Source organism: Sciurus carolinensis, chromosome 1 (genome assembly GCF_902686445.1).
Source record: "Sciurus carolinensis chromosome 1, mSciCar1.2, whole genome shotgun sequence".
Taxonomy (NCBI): Eukaryota; Metazoa; Chordata; class Mammalia; order Rodentia; family Sciuridae; genus Sciurus; species Sciurus carolinensis.
The window spans coordinates 73,565,888-73,584,655 of NC_062213.1; the positions used below are offsets into that span (position 1 = coordinate 73,565,888).

Sequence of the window (18,768 nt, forward strand, 5' to 3'; positions counted from 1 at the left end):
CATGTATCACACAAAGTATTTCAAAAGTACTATTAATAAAACAATGTATCCAGCTAATGATGTATTTGATCATCTTAAACTTGTTATTTTAAAATACTTGGTTTATTTTTATTTTGTTTTAACACTTTAGCATAGTAAATAGCCACATAAGAGATAACTCAAAACAATTAAAGATTGAAGCAAACAACAGTTAGCTTTCAAGAGTTCATTCTAATAAAAAAATTTTAAAAAGGCAGTGTCCTTAAAACTTTAAGTCACCAAAAGATCGACAGAAAGCATAATATTTCTTAAATTAAAAAAAATCCATACAACAGTTCCTCATCCAACTGTCCTAGTGTTTACGCTACACATGGACAGAAGTCTCCCCTACTATGAGGCTCCATTTCCAGCATTTATTTCCGCTCTAACTGCCACAAATTATACAATACTACAGCTGAACACTGGGCCCCTTTCCTTTCATCTGCACGCCAAGAGCAATCAGATTACCCTGGTAACCAGCGGTCACATGACCAGCACCTGCTCTTTTGGCTGGATGCCACTGACTAAAGCCATCTGCTTCCCTCAATCAGCTTTCAAACATTCTCAACACCTGCGCTGCAGTGTTTTGTGGTTTCTTTTATCAAATCAGTGCAAAACTGCTTCCAAAACTTTACATATTTCTCAAATTTGTTTAAATCAGAGGTAGGCCTGTCAAAGAGTTGAACCATAGCCAGGTAAAGTGAGCTGGCAGCTAGTTTCCACAGTGACCTCTCTTTACCAAGGCGAAGTACACACTTCAATTCAGAGGGGTTCCTGGGCCCTGCCTGCACTGTCCTACAGGAGCAAAAGGCTTACTATCTGGAAGGCACCCAGAGCCCAGGTTTGAGGAAACATCTATTTGCTGGAGGAGAGAAATGCTAATGATTTTCCATCTGCCCTTCCCAAGAATGAACTGTATGGAACTTCCAAGATGGCTGAAAGTCAGAAAGGACCTCTCCAAATGCTTAGATAAAACGCCTGTGGCCAAGGGAAGCACTTATCCCAGATCTGATTACTGAAAGATTGCAAACTCATTAGACCTTGCACCATTAATGTTCAGAGAGAGCTAAGCATTTCCACTCATCAACATACAAATCAACAACCCTAAAAAAGTCAAAAGGCTACAAAATCTTCAATATCCATCCAAACACATATACAATCCAGAACAAAATTGTTATTTACATTAAATTGCCTTCATTACTATTTTGCAAAAAGCCAAATGAGTTTTCAACCAAGTGTTCCTGAGCAATCAGCTTCCTCATTTATAAAACAAAGTTAATAATTGTTTCTTCCTCCATCTTTGTTATGTGGTTTAAATGAAATAATGGAAAAAAGCTAAAGTAGCACTGGGCACAGATGGTTAACATTTACTCACATCTGGAAGACAAACAGCCACATCTGAGAAGTATTCTCCAACCATGGCTCAGATCCACCTGGGCCAAATCAACTGCAGGAACTTATAGATAGGACCCCACTTGCACTGAGGATAACTTTACCTAAGCAACATAAATTTCCTAATCACCAGGTAAAAGAACAAACAAGCAAAGAACCATGGCCTGCCCTTCCCCATGTCCACTACTACTGCTTTAGTTCAGACACCTGTCATTCCCTGACAAAAGACTATAGCTTCCCACTGCCTTATCACCCTTACGACCCTCATGAAGGGCTACACAGCATCTGACTGGTGGAAAAAAAAAGAGTCCATATCCAAAGTCATTATTTAAATCTATAAGCTTCAAAATGGTCTTTTGTAAGGTCAGGGCCAAAATATACATTCTTCTTCCAAATTATTATAAAAGCTTGAATGTGCAAAGAGGGCAGCTCTTTCAGTTGCAGGAATGAGAATATTGTTAATAAGGAACATCCACTAAACCGATACTGTAATGCTGAGGATGAGGCCACTGAGCTGTCAGGCACAGACATAGAACCTCAATGCACCTCCAACAGTTGCAGTGATGTCTTCTCCCAGGGCTGAGCCACAGCTGGCTGCCACATAGCAACCTGTGAGTGGGATCACAAGAAAAATGAGGCATGTTTTTGACAGTGGGGAAACTGTCAAAATCTAGCCCTGAATGGCACCAGTCCTAAAGAAATCATGTCTACCTCATTCCTCTCCTGAACCTGCTCTGTCTTCTGCAGTCCCGGATCAGCCTCATGGTAATGCCACCCATTGCCACTCTCAAATCCATCTCTACAAGTCACCAGATTGACCAGCTGAAATGAAACTCTCTTAAATCCAATCCCCTACACATAACACCAGAGATTCTCAGTACTGGTGTACAACGGCCTCTGCAACTTTTACAACTGGCAACACTGCCTTTATTTTTCATATGCCAGTCTCTTACTCCTTATTCTCCAGGCATACAGAACTATTCCTAAAACATACATCTACCTTTCCTACCTCCACTTGTTCCGCAGTCTACTCATCTCCAAGACTCAGCCTGCACATCACTCATTCCAAGAAGTATTTTCTGACCATTACTGTCTGGTCCAGGTATGATCTCCTCATCTACCTACACACCACATGATAAACCCCATATAGGAAGTATTTATAGTATACAACTGGTGTCAACATGACTACAATATATTAAACTCAAAGCACTCTGTGTATGTGTTTTGTCAACTATCCTGTAAGATCCAGAGAGGAACTGTCCTGTTTACTGTATACTGAATGCCTACTCAGGTAGGTTACATGTTCATATTAGTTCATCTACTTAATTAGACAGTACAAGAAATAGCAATAACAGCAAACAAGTATACTACATACCCTTTACTATGTGCCGGTATTACTCTTAAGTGATTTTTCTCAGTAACTCATTAAAACAAAACAAAATGCCCCACATAGCATCTATTTTTATGATGAGACATCTATGAAGCTCAGTTAAAAGGGCTAAAGGAATACCACAATAAAAGAAAAGTAGCAGTTTTCAAAGCCAATAGAAAGGAAAATCATTTTTAAACTTTGCCTTCCAAATCACAAAGTTCTTTCTTCCTATCATTTTGATGTGAACAAAATAGTCATCCGCCCATGAACCTAGAAACTGAGACATAGTCATCCACTTATGAAGAAAGATGCTCAGATACAGAGCCAACCGCTCGTGAAGCCAGACACTGAAGTACTGAGTTGTTCACTTTTCAAGCTAGACAAACCACCATAATCTTGGAAGGAGACATCACTTTTTCAGATAGGGATGGAGGCTTGAAGGCCCACTGTTCTCCACCTGCCTTACTTTCACAATTTCATTACGAGAGTGGAGTCACACTGGCAGGCAGTCAGATGTGCTCAAGGTTCATCACCAAGTGACCAAGTTCCACAGTTCTGATTACCCCCAATTTCATCAAGGCATGCACATCCTTGATGAGAACTCTCAGCAGCAAGCATTAGGAGAACAGAAACTCTGTATTCAAAGAGCAGTGTTTGTCACATGGATGAACACTAGGAAATCCACCCTTATGGAAGAATCCCTACTCAGCTTAAGATGGTATGTGTCCATAAAGATAGCTGGGTGCTAGTTCCTAAGATGGAAGCATCTTAGGAGGATGTAGGTGGATTCATCTGCAATAAAATGCAGCATAGATAACTAGTTCCTTTTGTTCAGAAAGAGTACAGGCTTTCTACATAAGGTTTTATGCAAAAAGCTAGAGAGCCAGGAAGCTGCCCTGATTTATTACAAAACAGAATGCAGTTAAACCTTGATTAGTGTCAGCTTATGGACCTACATCCTCAATAGAAATTTTGAAAAGGAACCATATTGTGGAACCAAATGTGATGAGAAGAGATGGTCAGTTAATGAAGACGTCTGGGCAAAAGGAGGGAGTTTTCAATCCAGCAGGTCCTTCACATGGAATAGGTCAATAAAGATTCTCACCACACTGGGGAAAATCAACCTTGAGACCCAGGATGGGAAACTTAATCAGGTTCACTTTTAGAGACTCAAGCTTCACCAAAATGTTATGCTATCATCCTTTAGGAGAAGAGCAAAAGGTATTAAGGCATGGTCTTATACTTCATATGCTGAGAAAACTTTTAACAGAAAATTGAACACAATGGATAAGAAGAGAGGTATTTGCTGTGTAGGACGCCATATAGGACGTGGCACTGGACACTGAGGCACAACACAGTTGGGCTGACATAATAAAAGTACACAAGCAGTCACCAGGGTCACAGGCTCAAGGCTGGTAGGAGGGAAAAGCACCTAGCCTTTCAAGAGCACAAATTTCCTGTAAACTCTATTTGCTAATAAGCCTTGTAAACAATGAAAATCAGGCCAGGCACGGGAGCACATGCCACCCCTGGAGGCTGAGGCAGGAGGACTGCAAGTTCAGGGCCAGCCTCAGCAATTTAGCAAGCCCCTGAGCAACTCCACAAGACCCTATCTCTAAATAAAATATAAAAAGGGCTGAGGATGTGGTACAGTGGTTAAGCACCCCTGGGTTCAATCCCTGGTACCAAAAAGAAAAAACAATGAAAGTAAAAATTAAAAAAAAAAAAAAAAAAAAAAGTAAAGTTAAAAAAAAGTGCAAAGAGTTTTTAAAGATCAATTAAAAGCAGCATAAAATGTGGTGCATCATATAAAATTAACCTCACAAGATAAAAATTTTAAATAAAGCCCTATAACTAAAATTCATTTATAACAGTTAAAACTAGAATACAATAAACTACAGAGAACAGAATAAACTAACAAGGAAAGAGACAAACTGAGTGGCAGACAGTAAATTCAAAGACTGACACCTTCACACCAAAACAAGCAATGCTTCTTTGGTGAAGGACCCAAGGGTGCCCAGCAGACTGCCCAGGCACTTGCCATTCTGCAAGAGGCAACCTCACCTCTGGTGATCTGAGTGGACCAGTCTGGCACCTACACTTTTCACTCCAAGCAGGTGTCTCAGCACCCTGACTCTCAAACTTCACTCACAAATTCTATACTACTTTCATTTTTAAAAAATTGGGAAGAGGTGTGTATGTGTGGGGGGTCTGTTTTTCTCATGAACAACAATGTATGATTTCAATGACAAATCATGAACAGACTTAAGTTCTGTGAAAGTCACTAAATGAAATACTTGTAAGACAACTAAATTGTTGCCTTAAGTAGTTATTGTAGGAAAAAGTACTCCCTTAGTACCATAACTGTGCTAAATGGTTAGGGGAGTAAGTAAAGAAAATAAGAAAAGATCCAGGAGCCTAATTTACTGTCATTTTAAGTGTGTATTTCAAACTCAACACACACCTCACCTTTGCATTTTACAATCAAACTTGCAACAGCGGCAGTCCTAGGACTGCAGCCAGAACCTGCAGGGCTTGAGAGCCACCTTTGAGTCCTGGCAGTGGGAGTCCAGAGCTGGCCTGCCCTTCTGTGGTATCCTTCAGGCCTTTGAAACCTTTCCTGGTGGACATGTGCTACTTGGCATCAACCCCAGGTAAATTTAAGTCTTCCAATTATACCAGAACCCTGTCTTTAGGATAGCTACAGTGTTGACTCTTTTCTAAAAGACAATTCTTAAAAATAATAAATGAAGTACAAAAGAAACTCTCCTGAAGAAGTCGAATCCACTTCTAATATCAATATACTCTTAAAAAAAAAAAAGACTTTTTGTCATGTAGCCAAGAATTAACATTGAAAATCTACCACATTTTATGGATTGAATTAAGATCTGCCAGAAGAACATGGAAAGGAAGTTCAGTTACCTAATATGCAATCTGATTACAGAAGCTCAATGTAGACATTGGCCAGTACGGCTGTGTGGCACCATCCAGCACAATAATGTAACATAAAGAATGAAACAAACTAGATATATGACCTTATATAAAAGAATGCCCTTCAATGACCTTTTCTAGTATAATCTTCCAGGTGCTAAACCATAAGGCACATATTTGACAACTTGTGTCATGTTCTAAAATGTCACTTTTATTCAAGGACAGCATTCCCATAACTCAGGAAGGGAGACAGGTGAGGGTTAACTCTGGCAATCAGAATACCACTCCCTAGATTCATAATTATCTTCTCTGATATGCCAGGGTGACTAATACAACAGAGACATACTGCCCACCCACATTTCAATCAGGTATGTAGGTAAGATGGGAATTAGGCAGAATCAATGGTAAAGCCACAAAGGAGGAAATACTACCATTCCCCTAACAGGAGAAGCCAAACTCCCTTGCAATTATATTGCTTCTATGGAATTCAGAGCTATACATAAAAATTAGTATTCTAAAGTAAGGTTAAAGGTGCTATCTTCTAACAATTAAAAAGAAACACTGTCTCCTGCCCCCCCCCCTTAATTCAAGCTCCTCTTTCCCTATTTAGCATTTTAACACTAAGCTAGGAGAGTTCTACAAAGAGGGGGCCAAAGTGAGGGCTGGTCTTTCAGATGATGGATACTCTATTCAGTGGCTTTGCACAAGCACACAAGGACTCAAGGGGCAATCCGTCTAAGGGGGTTTTCTCTAAGCAGAAGACAACCAGCAAAAAGATATTTACATATTAGTAGACAAACTGCATTTGTACAGAATTTTGTATTTTTCTAAAGCATTTTCATATAACAGACATTTTTTATTTGAAAAATAAAAATCAACCCATGATTCCTTCTACTCTGTCTTCCAACCCTAAGATCACAACTACATCTACTGTGGCAACATATGTTCACCATAAAATTCACTCAAGAAAGATCTCAAAGCTATGTATTTTCAGAAAATCTACCCTTTAACACCCTGCTGTTGTCATGGCCACCTCTGAACTTTCATGTGGTGGGTGCAGTGAGAGCTGAAAGTGGGCTCTATATCACCCTCTTCCATATAAGTCAACACAGCAGTAGGACTGCTTTGAAGTTCACTGCAGACCACTGGATGGGTGGTTATGCACTTTCAGCAGGCAGAGTCCATTCCTGCATTAAGTACAGGGCATGAGTTAGCAGAACTTGCTTTCAAGGGTCAGTGCTGTTAGGTACTCTCTTCCCCAGTGGATACAAACTGAACCACATACTGTCGAAAATATCAGGATCTGTACTAGAAAGTGGCTGATGACTCCCCAACCCTCCTCCTTCTGTTGATATAAGATGTATCAGAGATGGGGGTGGGGGGTGGGGGGATTACACGGGTAAGGGCAATGGGTAGGGCAATGGGTAGGGCAATGGAAAGGTCCTAGGGGGTTATCTCAAAGGAAAGAACAACTAGGGATTTAAATGATCTTATCATCCTTTCACCATCCCTTTGTCAAAGAAGACAAGCTTTGGGACAGCAGGGTCAAGTTGTACATGGTCCCATCCCTAATCTGGAATTTGGATTTACTGAACTAGAGATTGAGCAGGACAGGTTGGTGCACAGAGCCACATGATGCTCATGGGCACCTTTTCTTCTTTGTACCTTGCCAATACTGATGAAGGGCTCAAAAGTTCATACGCTCACCCACTTTAAAAATATTTATCTTCTTCCAGAGTACAGTGGCCAAATCACTCAATATCTGTTCAACTGTTCAATGTCTTGAGTCAAGATTAAATCATAGCATGTGAGTAAAGAAAGAACAAGAAGAGTAAAAAAGAAAAGCAATAGGTTTAATTTATTGTTATTACCTATGTACTTGATAAGAAGATATCCGATTATCTATTTTTTAACTCATTACAAATTTGGCTGTAATGATTTGCTTTTATTTCTAATATCAACTGAAAAATTTTAAAGATACAAGGGCTAAAAACTATATATTAGTTTATCAAATAATTGGGCTTGTTGACTATATAAATATTTCTTGGGTAAATGCTGTTATTCTTTTAGATCATAATTTGAAAATAATATCTGAAAGTAAGTTCTTCAGAAAAAAGTTGCTATGTAAACATTAACTATTATAATAATTATAGTGTGACTTACAAAAGCACACCTTATATGTTTATGGTATTTCTGTAATTTTAAAAAATAAGATTAGTTATTTATTTTCCAGTTTAAAAAAAAAAAAAAGTCTTCACTTAATTGAAAAATAACACTCTGGTTTTCTACTAAACTTCACATTGGAGGTGGCGAATAGAGCCTGGAACAAAATGTTTTCCTAGAAACTGCATTAGTAGCAATCCTACATTGCTTCATTGAACTTGGGCTTCAGTAGTCAAGTCACAATCTTTGGCCAACTTCCCTTCTTTCTGTACATTCAAAGAATCTTTATATAGCTAAATGGACCACTAAATCCTTCAAGAGTCATTCAAAGGAAGCACTTCCTCTAAATTCTCTTTCATTTCACAGGGCCTATGAATGCACAACAGAAAACAGATTGAAAAGAAGCATGCAAATCCTCATATTTCAGTTCCATGAATTCCTCCATATGCAAAAATGGCATCCCCTCCAACCAACAAAGGACTTAGATTTTGTTTTAAATATTAACAGCCAATATTTGAAAGCTATAATGACACCTAGAAAGAGCACTAAAAACACGGACAGGAAAAAAAAAAAAACATATTTAAAGTAAAAAGAGAAAGGGGGGCGGAGATACAGTTCTGCTAGGAAAGAGAAGTGTGGCCCATTTTTTTCCTCATTAAGATTTTAAAAGTCTTTTCTTGAGATGCTATACAATCTTTTGTTGTTGTTGCTGTTTCAGTACCATTCTACCTAACAGCTTCTGGGCACAGGTTCTTTTAGGTTCTCCTGTGTAGGAAAGACACGTAATTATATTCTGGTTGTCAAAAGGTCCAGTTCTCTGGGAATGGCCATAAATTCAAGCTTCTGCCACTTTACAGAACAGGATAGGATACCAGGGAATGAGGCGGCTGCTGCCAAGACACAAGGAAAGTCCTCCCCCTTACAGCCCCCTCTCCAGTCCTTTGCTACCAAGGGTATTTGAATGACGCAGATCAACCTCTATCTCTGCCAGTGACACAAAGAAGAGGGGGCCAGACCACCAGCGGGTCACTTCTGCCAGGCCAAATCAAAGGACAGCAGAGCACAGCACGTTTGTTTGAGAAACCACAGCAATGATGTGGCACACAGGGCTACAGAGGAAAGATGTGAGTCGTACTAGGCCAAATTTTTCATTTCATTTCTGTTTATTCCCTCTGTTTCAGGCCTCTGTAGGAAAATTATTTTCTGTATAAACAAATTCATCAAGTTAACTTATTCAAGGATGGAAATAACTGGTATCACATAACATTTTGCAAAACAAAATTGCCTCTGTTGTATTCCAGTGCTTAAAAGCAAACTGCTACGGCAATTCAACCCCAGCACTAACATAACCCAAACCCCCTATTACCTTCATCACTGCATATTCAATTTACATAATTATTCTGCTATGCTATTCAGAATTTACATGTAGTTGTATGCATTCTAGTTACCCTTGATTCAGGGATGCTATTTCCTCGTAGATGAAGCCAAACAAGGAGACCACAACTCGACATACTCGATTCACCTGACCAATAAAACAATGTGGTTCAACAAAGTAATGGTTTGGTTTGTTAATGTACTTAAAATCTCAATTCAATTACCATGCGTTTGGACAGCCAAACCTAAAAGACCATCAACAACAGGAAAACCTCTCAGGGGTATCCTTGCTGAACTTTGTTGTAAACCAGCAAGCAGTAGCTAAGTGCTGAGGTTACCCTGGGCCAACGGAGGAGCCACCACACCTTCAGTGCCCCCCCAGCAAGGCCTCTAAGTCTCCAGGACACATTACATCAGCTCCCTCTTCACTTGTAAATCTCCAGACTCATCAGAACTGTTCCATTCAATTATTTTCCTACCACTTGGGCTAAAAACAACTGTTGCCTATAGCACACATTGACTGCAACAATTAGTCAAAAGCAACAGGGGGAAAGAAAAAGACTAGACTTCCTGGGAGAAAATATAACCTCTTCTTCCCACCAAACATGTACGGTCTATCGTACACTCCTTACTCGGATCCTGCAGTGCCAAACCCTGCGTAGACTGATTCAAGCTTCAGAATGACAGCTGGTAGTCCACCCAGGAGGGAGACCCTGAATGCTTCTCTGGGGTACACAGAGGGTCTCTATCAGAACCAAGGATGCATGGCATGCCCAGGACTGAGGACATTTGATGTCCCCCATTTCAAACAGTTGCTTAAAGTTGTTAGGGAAACTTCACCAGTTTCATTGTTAACTACAGCCTTTTAATATTCTGTCTCCAGGCTCTGTATACACGGTAAGAATTTGTTTAAGTTTTAAAAGAAGAGGCCAATCTCAGAGCTTGAAAGGATATGGATACCCTTAGAAATATTTGACAATTTCTCCAATATTGTCATTTTTCTTTTATCAATGTTTACCATTAGGGAAAGAATTTTAAAAATTAAGGTGAGATATATTAAGACCAGATATACCTGATGATATAATTAATATTGGTGATGTATTTTCTGAACTTTACAAAAGCTTAGAACACAGACTCCTTTTTTTTTTTTTTTTAAGAAAAAGAATAGGTTCTTTTTAAAGATTTTTGTTTTGATTTCTTTTTCCCTTGGGAGAAACAAGCACATGCTTCTTCCTATCAAAGCATAGTATTTAGATTTAGGCAATTACATATTTTTTAAACCACCTGATAAAGTCAGACTGAAATTTCCTACTGTGTCTTCCTTGATCACCATTATATTATTAACACTTGAAATAGTACCTGCAAATACTAGGCACTTAATGAATGAAATATTTCTTAAATAAATGAAAACAGATTTTGCAATGGGTTCTGAGTTTAGAAGAATGTTCATAAGGAGAAAAAAATAATGCTTTTCAATTAAGGACCAGATACTGAGACATCAAATAAAACTCAAAAGTGCAAATATTTCATTATTGGCAAGTTTGAGTTCTTGAATATAATGGAGTTGTGTGTGTACCATAAAAGGTAGTAAGAGCAAAAATTTTAAAGGTCTATGATTTAAACTTTTGACATACTACAGAATAATGTATTGGGGTTGTTTAGGTTATTTTTCAGCAGAAAACCGTAAAACCAGGTTCATTCTTTTTTTTTAACATCTTTCTTATCACGGATTTAATTTCTTCTACTGTATCCATGTACCTACTCGTGTACACACAGCACAGCCCATAAGTGAAAGGGTTTATGGGCTAGCAATCTGAAAAAGCTCAAGGCAACTGCTGAGTTGAGTGTGTGTGCACATGTGTGTGTTTGTGCATGCACATGGAGGCAGAGAGTGAAGCATGTTTTCTAACAGAGCTTGCAACAGGCTCAGATTAACAAAGTCTGACCATAGTTCCATCTGGAAACTATATTTTCTAACATAAGCCATATTCTGAAAAATAGATTCAGATGTTTGGAACCGGTTCAGAACAGTTGTTAGAAATGTTCAGTACAAATGAAAAAAATTAGTCTTCAATGTCTTCTCCTCTCAGCTTTTCTTACTGAATAAATATGCCTTCTGGGGGGTCAGAGTGTTGGTGGGGAGTAGAGAGTGAAGGAGGTTCTTCCCTAAACCTAAAATCCATGCCACTCTTGAATACATATATAATGGATGAGTGCTATTTGATTTCTCCCACACTGCCCACTCCAACTTCAGCCTGCCACTGTAGGACTTACTTCACCAAGTGAAGAAAATTAATTCTCCTATTTCAAATTCTGGGAAACAGGACTGAAATGCTTAGTGACATAGTGACCTTGCCTTCTCCTGTAATCCTTCCTATCCAGTTCTGCATAGCCACTGAAGATGAGATAGCTGGTCTATGTTTACAAATGAGTGTGCTGTTAACTTAATTCCATGTGTTAAATGACAAACTCACAAAAATATAAAGAGCTGATTTTTAAATAATATTTACCTAGTAAGATCTCTAAATCGACAGTTCATAAGAACTGAGTCCTAAATCTCAGAGTACATGAAAAACTTCACTTTTTAGTTTGAATGTTAGGGAAAGACACTCAAAAGTGATGAACACAAATAGGTGCCCCTCCCGCCCTCTCCCACTCATTCTCCATCACTGCCTGCGGCTCCTTTCTGGACCATTTGTGTTTGTGGTGGTGGTTTCTTCCCACAGCCTACCTTGACTTTTTGCTGGATTTGGGTTTTGGCGTGGCAGTTTTTGCTTTCTTTTCCTTTGGCTCTTTGGGAATCTTGGGGGTTTTCGGGGTCTTGGGTTCCTTGGGTTCTTTCTTCTCCTTGGGTTCTTTCGGTTCCTTCGGGTCTTTTTTTGCCTTCGGCCTTTTCTTTTTCTTTTTTTCTTCTTGGGACCCATCCAGAGAGTTCCTATTTAGTTCTTGGTTATCAACCCCACCAGGGAAGTCATCTTTACCAAAACTTTTACTGGGATCCTCTGCAACAATGTGGTTGTTTTTCTTTTTCTTCTTCTTCTGCTGTGGCTGCTGTTCTATGGACGGCAGGTAATCATCGCTCTTCACTAGCTGAGCATTCGGCCCACTAACCTGAGTCATATCCGGCACTGGTTTCTCTAGAAAGGGCTCCGATGGAGAATGCTGAGAGACACAAATGGGAATTGAAATTAGTTTATCATTCTTCATAATGAGGAAAGGAACTGAAAGCAAGTGGCTGCTGTTTCTGAAACTATATTCAAGGGTAGCGCCTATTTTATCAACTCTACAGATGTGGAATCTATAATTTTCTTTCATTAAAAAAAAAAAAAAAGCTTCCTTAAGAGGAATGCTCTTAATTTCAATTTAATAATACAAAAAAAAAAAAAAAATCAGTGAAAGAAGGGAAAAACTGTCACTTAACTATTTTTTTAAACAGATTATGTGAGAAATGGTAGGTTATAAAACAGTAACAAAAGCCAAACCACTAAGAGTTAAGTCTAAGCAGACTTCTTTTTCTCTTGTGAGACTGGGACTCAAATTAAACATGTATAATTTAGCCATTTTTAAGAAGATAGAGTATACTGAACTGAAAGATTCTGGTATCTTGAAGTATAAAATCAAAGTGTAAACACAACACATAAAACTTATAGAGTGCAGGTCATTTCTGGTTTAAATGACATTAAAATGTCAAATTAAAGCACATATCTAAACTTTTATAATTTTGTTTTTGTTAAATCTCTTGTACTTGTATGGAATGTGAACAACCTTTCTCTTAACTTCTTAAAGCTTTGCATTTTGAAATTTCACTGAGGAAGAGAGAACTCAACAGTCAATTAGATACACCTTGCAGAAGATTCCTCATGTTCACCAGGGACATATCCAGAGACTATCTTTACAACAGTAGAAAAAGAAGTCACCAATTGAGATGGGATGCTGAGTCGTCAGCTGAGATTAGAGCAAATGACTCCTATATAAAACAGCCTTCACAGCTTATGACCTGAACCAGGACATCTGATAAACCTATACCTAAAGAAGTTAAATCTACAGTTGTCACTCGTTTCTTGTCTTCCTCATGTATTTCTCCTGGAATGTAGTAACTGTAAGATAAGCAATCTGACTATATGCCAGGCGTGTGCTTTGCACTCATGATACCACTGAATTCCCAAACCAGTCCTAAGAGTGAAATATGATGATCCTTCTAATTTTATAGCTTAGGACAGTAACACTCTAAGATAAAGAAACTTGTCCGAGGAGTTACAGATGGTAAGTGACAGAACTGAGACTGGCATGGAAACTGATACACCACACAACCTACAAAAGCAGATCAGACAGGAGAGCCCCAGGCCACACCACAGAGATATCTACACCAAGGTTTGCTATGGTCCAAGGAGGAAGGTTAGAATCAAACATGAAAATATAGGCAATACAAATCAGAACCCAATACAACTAATATTTATTGAACATCTATCTGATGCTATGTATTGAGACATTGTATGTAAGTTCACTTGACTCTTACAACATCTTTCAGGAAGGAAGGGTTCAAAGAGGCTATTTAGCCACCCAGGACCACAAAAGGGACAGAGCTGAGATCTGCTCTGTCCATCTCCTGAAATCTTAGACACAGGCAGTTTTCTGAAAAGACTCCACAGGTTTTACTCAATTTCTAAAGCAGTGACTCAGAAACTCCTTTAAAAATCAAACCACTGCCTGCATACAAGGTAGCTACACTAGTCTAACTAAAACCTGCCACGGTCACTCAAAACACCTTCATTCAATTCTCCAGCTGCACTGACAGAAGAGAAAGAGCTCAGAACTTTGAGTTGAGAAATTAAAATTCTATTTTGGGCCCCACCATTAGCTGTATAATCTAGGGAAATCACTTTATCTATCTGGGAGTACAGTTTCTTCATCTGCGAAGCAAAGATTTTGGATTAGATGATTTCCAAAGTCTGTTCCAAAATCTTGCGATATTAAAAACTCTTAAAACACATATTGCCCTTTCTTGGTCATAAATGAGAAGGAATGATCCTGACAAAGGCTAAGGACATAACAGAAAGGAGAGAATCAAGGTCGAGGTTTGGGGAAGAAAGCATATGTGTAAATTTACATGAGTGGGCTGGGACTGTGGCTCAGTGGTACAGCCTTCACCTAGTATGCATGAGGCCCTGGGTTTGATCCTCAACACCACATGGAAATAAAATGGAGGTATTATGTCCACCTACAACTTAAAAAAAACTACTTGAGCAGCTTCTGTGTAGGGGTAACACACCTAACCCACACAGAAGTCACCCTCTACCCCTCAACTCTTCCCTCTTAAGTATCAACTGAGTCACTGTCCATATTACCATTACCTAAGCCTTAATGGGATCTGGTTCAACTGTTTTATTATATTAAACAGCTGAAGTCCAGTTGGATTATTACATATTATTTCCTATTGTAATTAAAAAGGAAAAGACTGCATCTTTTTTGCAAGGGACACAGAAATCAAACTTATTTGGGGGAAGATATTTTTCAAGTAATGGGAAAAAAAGTTGTTCTTGGAATTTTAGTCATCTTAACAATGATCAAAATGTATAATGATAGATTAATACCAGGTATGTGTAACCTTCTTCAATCTGCATGGCATCAACTCCAATAAAAGAACACCAACTTCTAATGAGAGACTCCCTCACACACATTTATGAATTAGAAAAAGCATGTAGCACACAATACAGAAAGACTGAAAATTTATCTACACACTTTTGCATACAAATCACTTTACATGTTTCTTTTAGAAATAAATGATGCCATAAATTAGTAACTCAGTAAAAAAATTTAATCTTCCATAAGGAGGAAAAAAGTAAAGATTAAATACAAAAAAGCATTAATCGTATTTGATATGTAGCAGTATGATGTTTTGGTACTATCTGAAATAGGGTGAAAAAGGTGCTCAGAAATATTATAGTGTTTACCAGACCTACATCTCCTTAAATCTTTTAGAGAAAAGCTGTTTTTGTAAACATTTAACAAAGAACAGATGGCCTGCCTTAATCATGTGGGGAAAAAAAACCTGGAGCTCCCAGTAATACCCTGACAAAGTCTCCCAGGCCCAACGTCCCCTACCACCCCCACCAGATGCATAGTGCCGTCTTCTCTAATGCTATTTAATTTTACAGCAGACATTTTCCCATCAATTCCCACTGCCTGACAGGTAATCAATGCCATTAACATCTGATATTACCATATAGGGCATCCCTAAAACCTTGCGTTTATTAGATCAAATGTGGAAAATTGTTAGATACCAAAGGTATTTTTAAATATGCCCTGTAGGACTTTCTGTATGTCATATTTTCTATCATAATTCTACCAGCCCTTGGAATATTATGGAATACATAAGAACTGTGCCATAAACTTTTGGAACTTAAACAGCACAAATGGTATTTAAACAACAAATAGAAGTGACTCTGAATGTGTGTGTTTTGTTGAAAAGATTACCATAAGCTAAGGATTATTGTTTTTATCTTTAACTCCACTATTCATAGCACATAAATTAGAAAACAAACGAAGTTACCTTATATAAAACAGCAAAATGAACAGGTTGCAAATTAAACCCAAGGAGAGCTGAGGCAGGGGGAGTGAGGGGAGCCCTCTGCTAGTTTTAAGCACACCTGACTAAAATGCTCAGAAGCATTATGGGAGGGGGGAGGAGGGGGAAAATGTGGAAAAAGAAACTTTTAATCTCAGGTGCACTTTTCTTCCAAGATTCGTCCACTATTTCCGACTTAATTATACTCCTGAAGCCTCAACCTGTTACCAATGTTTAGCGACACAAGTGAGCAACACAATGTTAACAGTATGTAATGCTTCCAATATGTATAATCTTTGCAGACATTTAGTGATCCTAGACTATCTATGGGTAAACATTTTATTTTCAGGAAAACATGTACTTATTTGTATGAATTTATTTATATACAAACAATCCTAACATCAAAATAATGGTTTACAAAAAGGAAGGCACTACCAACAGGACCAGAGTAATGTGGTGCTTCAGAAGAGGTATGAATTTTTGCAAATTAAGCTAAAGGGAGGTGATAAAGAGGATGCACATGAGCTGTCAGATAAAATTCGATCCTAGTGAAGAAATGGCCAGTCACTGAAGACCCAAGGAAAAAGAAATTCAAGCTTTAAACATACCAAACTATAGTTCAAATGGTTTATAAAAATACAAATATTAAATGTCATCTAAGATTGAAACGTATTAGTTGGTATTTTTTAAATGGCTTTGGTGACCCATTTTTGTTGTTGACATTCTTTTTTCCAGCATTTCCCAGGCTCTTGACCCCTCTACACTCTTTAAGAAAGGAATTCTGATATGAAAACTAGAGCTCAATCTCCAGTCAAGAATGTGCAATGATTCAAAGAGCACTAGCAAAGGTCCAAGTACATCCTACTGAGATGTGTTACAACAGATGATAAAAAGAAGATGAATTCAATATCTGGTGCCCAATTTGTTTATTCATTCAAAAGATATTTGAGGATAAAACAGTGAACAAGGGAGACACAGCACCTGCTGTTGGGATGGGGTTGGAATGCAGAGCACCTAACCAGACTTAGACCAATGAGGCTTCCTAAGGAAGTCAGCCCAGCTGGGACAGAAGGTAGACAGGTGTTGGCCAGGAGTCTGTTTCCTCAATGAAAACAGCCTGAACATCGAATCATGCCTCACACTCAGTGGTTAAAGGCATAAAACACATTATAAGCAAGGTTTTAAGATACATTTTGTGGGAGAGTAAATCAAGATAAGCAGACATTTATCTGAATAGTCAACTAAAATAATTTTTAACTTTGAACCTCTGATAGAGAATAAGTACAAAAATATTCTTAATATTCAATCAGGTACTAGAATATTTTCTGCTTGGCTGTATTTAGTATAAATAGAGTTGGCCTAAAGTTCAAGCCTTTTCTATGCCAATTAGTTTTACTCAGTCCCCTACCAATTTCCAGGAAAAAAAATGTTGGTTAAATGGATATACTTACAAACACCAAAACATGAATATCAGGCTTATTGGTCATATGAACTAGTTGAGAAGGCAAGAACTATTGGATATGTTTTAACTTTAGGATATTTGAAGGTATCACATGAAAGGAAGATTCAGGCTGAGAGTGGGGGGAACTGAACATACAGGTTGAGCAGTCCTAATACAAAAATCCAAAATCTGAAATGATCCAAAATCAGAAACTTTCTGAGCACCAACAGGACTAAAACAGTGGAAAATCTGACACCATAAAACTGTTTCATGTGAAAAATTATTTAAAATATTACATAAAATTACTTTCAGGCTATATACTATGTATATGGTATTAAAGTTCATACAAAATATAAATGAGTTTAGTGTCTAGACTTGGGTCCCATCTCCAAGATATGTCATTATGTATATGCAAATATTCAAAATCCAACCCCAAATCAGATCCTAAACACCTTTGGTCTTAAGAATGCTGAATAAACAATATTCATTCTATGGTACACATAATGTCCTAAAGGTATTTAACAATGCCATCACTTTTTCCCAATATCTCGAGTAAAAGTGTTCTCCAAATTATACATTTGAGAATACTATTACAGCCTAAAGCAGGACAAAGCCATTACCTTCTCTGGGATAGGGATAAATGTGTTATATGTGTGTATCTGTCTATCTGTCTCAAAGTAGGGATTATCAAAAGTGTTTAAAGGCAGCACATGACTCCATGAACAAATACAAGTTTACATACAACGCACTGAAGCAGCTCACTGAACTGGTTTCTTTTATGCTTCATTTAAGTCACTGGTAGGAATAAAATAGGAATATTAGTATAATCATATAAGGATGATTTGCACAATTTGTTACAATATAGACACAGTCAAGAGAATTACCAAGTTAAATAAAACGAATTCTAAAATATCATAATGTAATAATAATGATTTTCAGACATTAAATTTTAGAATTGGATTTTCTTAAATTATTGTTTAAAAAACTAACTTAAAAATTATCTGAAGGCATTTTTAAATCTTTGGTTTTCTGCTTGTATTTTTGATTCACCCTTCAAACAACATCTTAAACAGCTACAAATCAACATGAGCCACTTTTATGGCATCTAAATTATAAACACATTTTGAATTAGTAGAGCCAAAATAATGAAAGAAGCAGTCATATCAAATTTAATGTTGAATAGTTTCACATCAGATACAGAATACTGAGCATTTTCTTCATATTTTGGAGTGCAGCCATACCATAGGAACTGTCAAACAACATTTTTAATGTGTAAAACACTACACTGTGGTATTTCTCCAGTCAGTTTGAATGAAATAATACAGCAGTGAAACTCCACCAATGCTAAAGCCTTTACTAAGTACCTGACAAATTCCACCTGGAACATGCACACTCCTCAGGGGAGGAGCACAGGCTGTTTGTCCACAGTTCTTCACTATCGTGGGAGATCAGCACTGTGGTCCCTGTGGTCATCTCCCCTTGTCCTGCATCTTCTCCACCTGTGAGGCTATA

General features: G+C 38.0%; 1 protein-coding gene across 6 annotated transcripts in view; it reads right to left on the reverse strand.

Annotated features, from left to right (window-relative positions):
* Window positions 1–18,768, reverse strand: part of Chd7 (chromodomain helicase DNA binding protein 7) — a 184,851-nt gene that overhangs the window by 70,947 nt on the left and 95,136 nt on the right. For all 6 annotated transcript variants that reach the window (XM_047542096.1, XM_047542087.1, XM_047542105.1 and 3 more), the window contains exon 3: window positions 11,982–12,412. In XM_047542096.1, coding sequence (XP_047398052.1) covers window positions 11,982–12,412 — 431 coding nt within the window. The remainder of the gene's footprint in view (window positions 1–11,981; window positions 12,413–18,768) is intronic.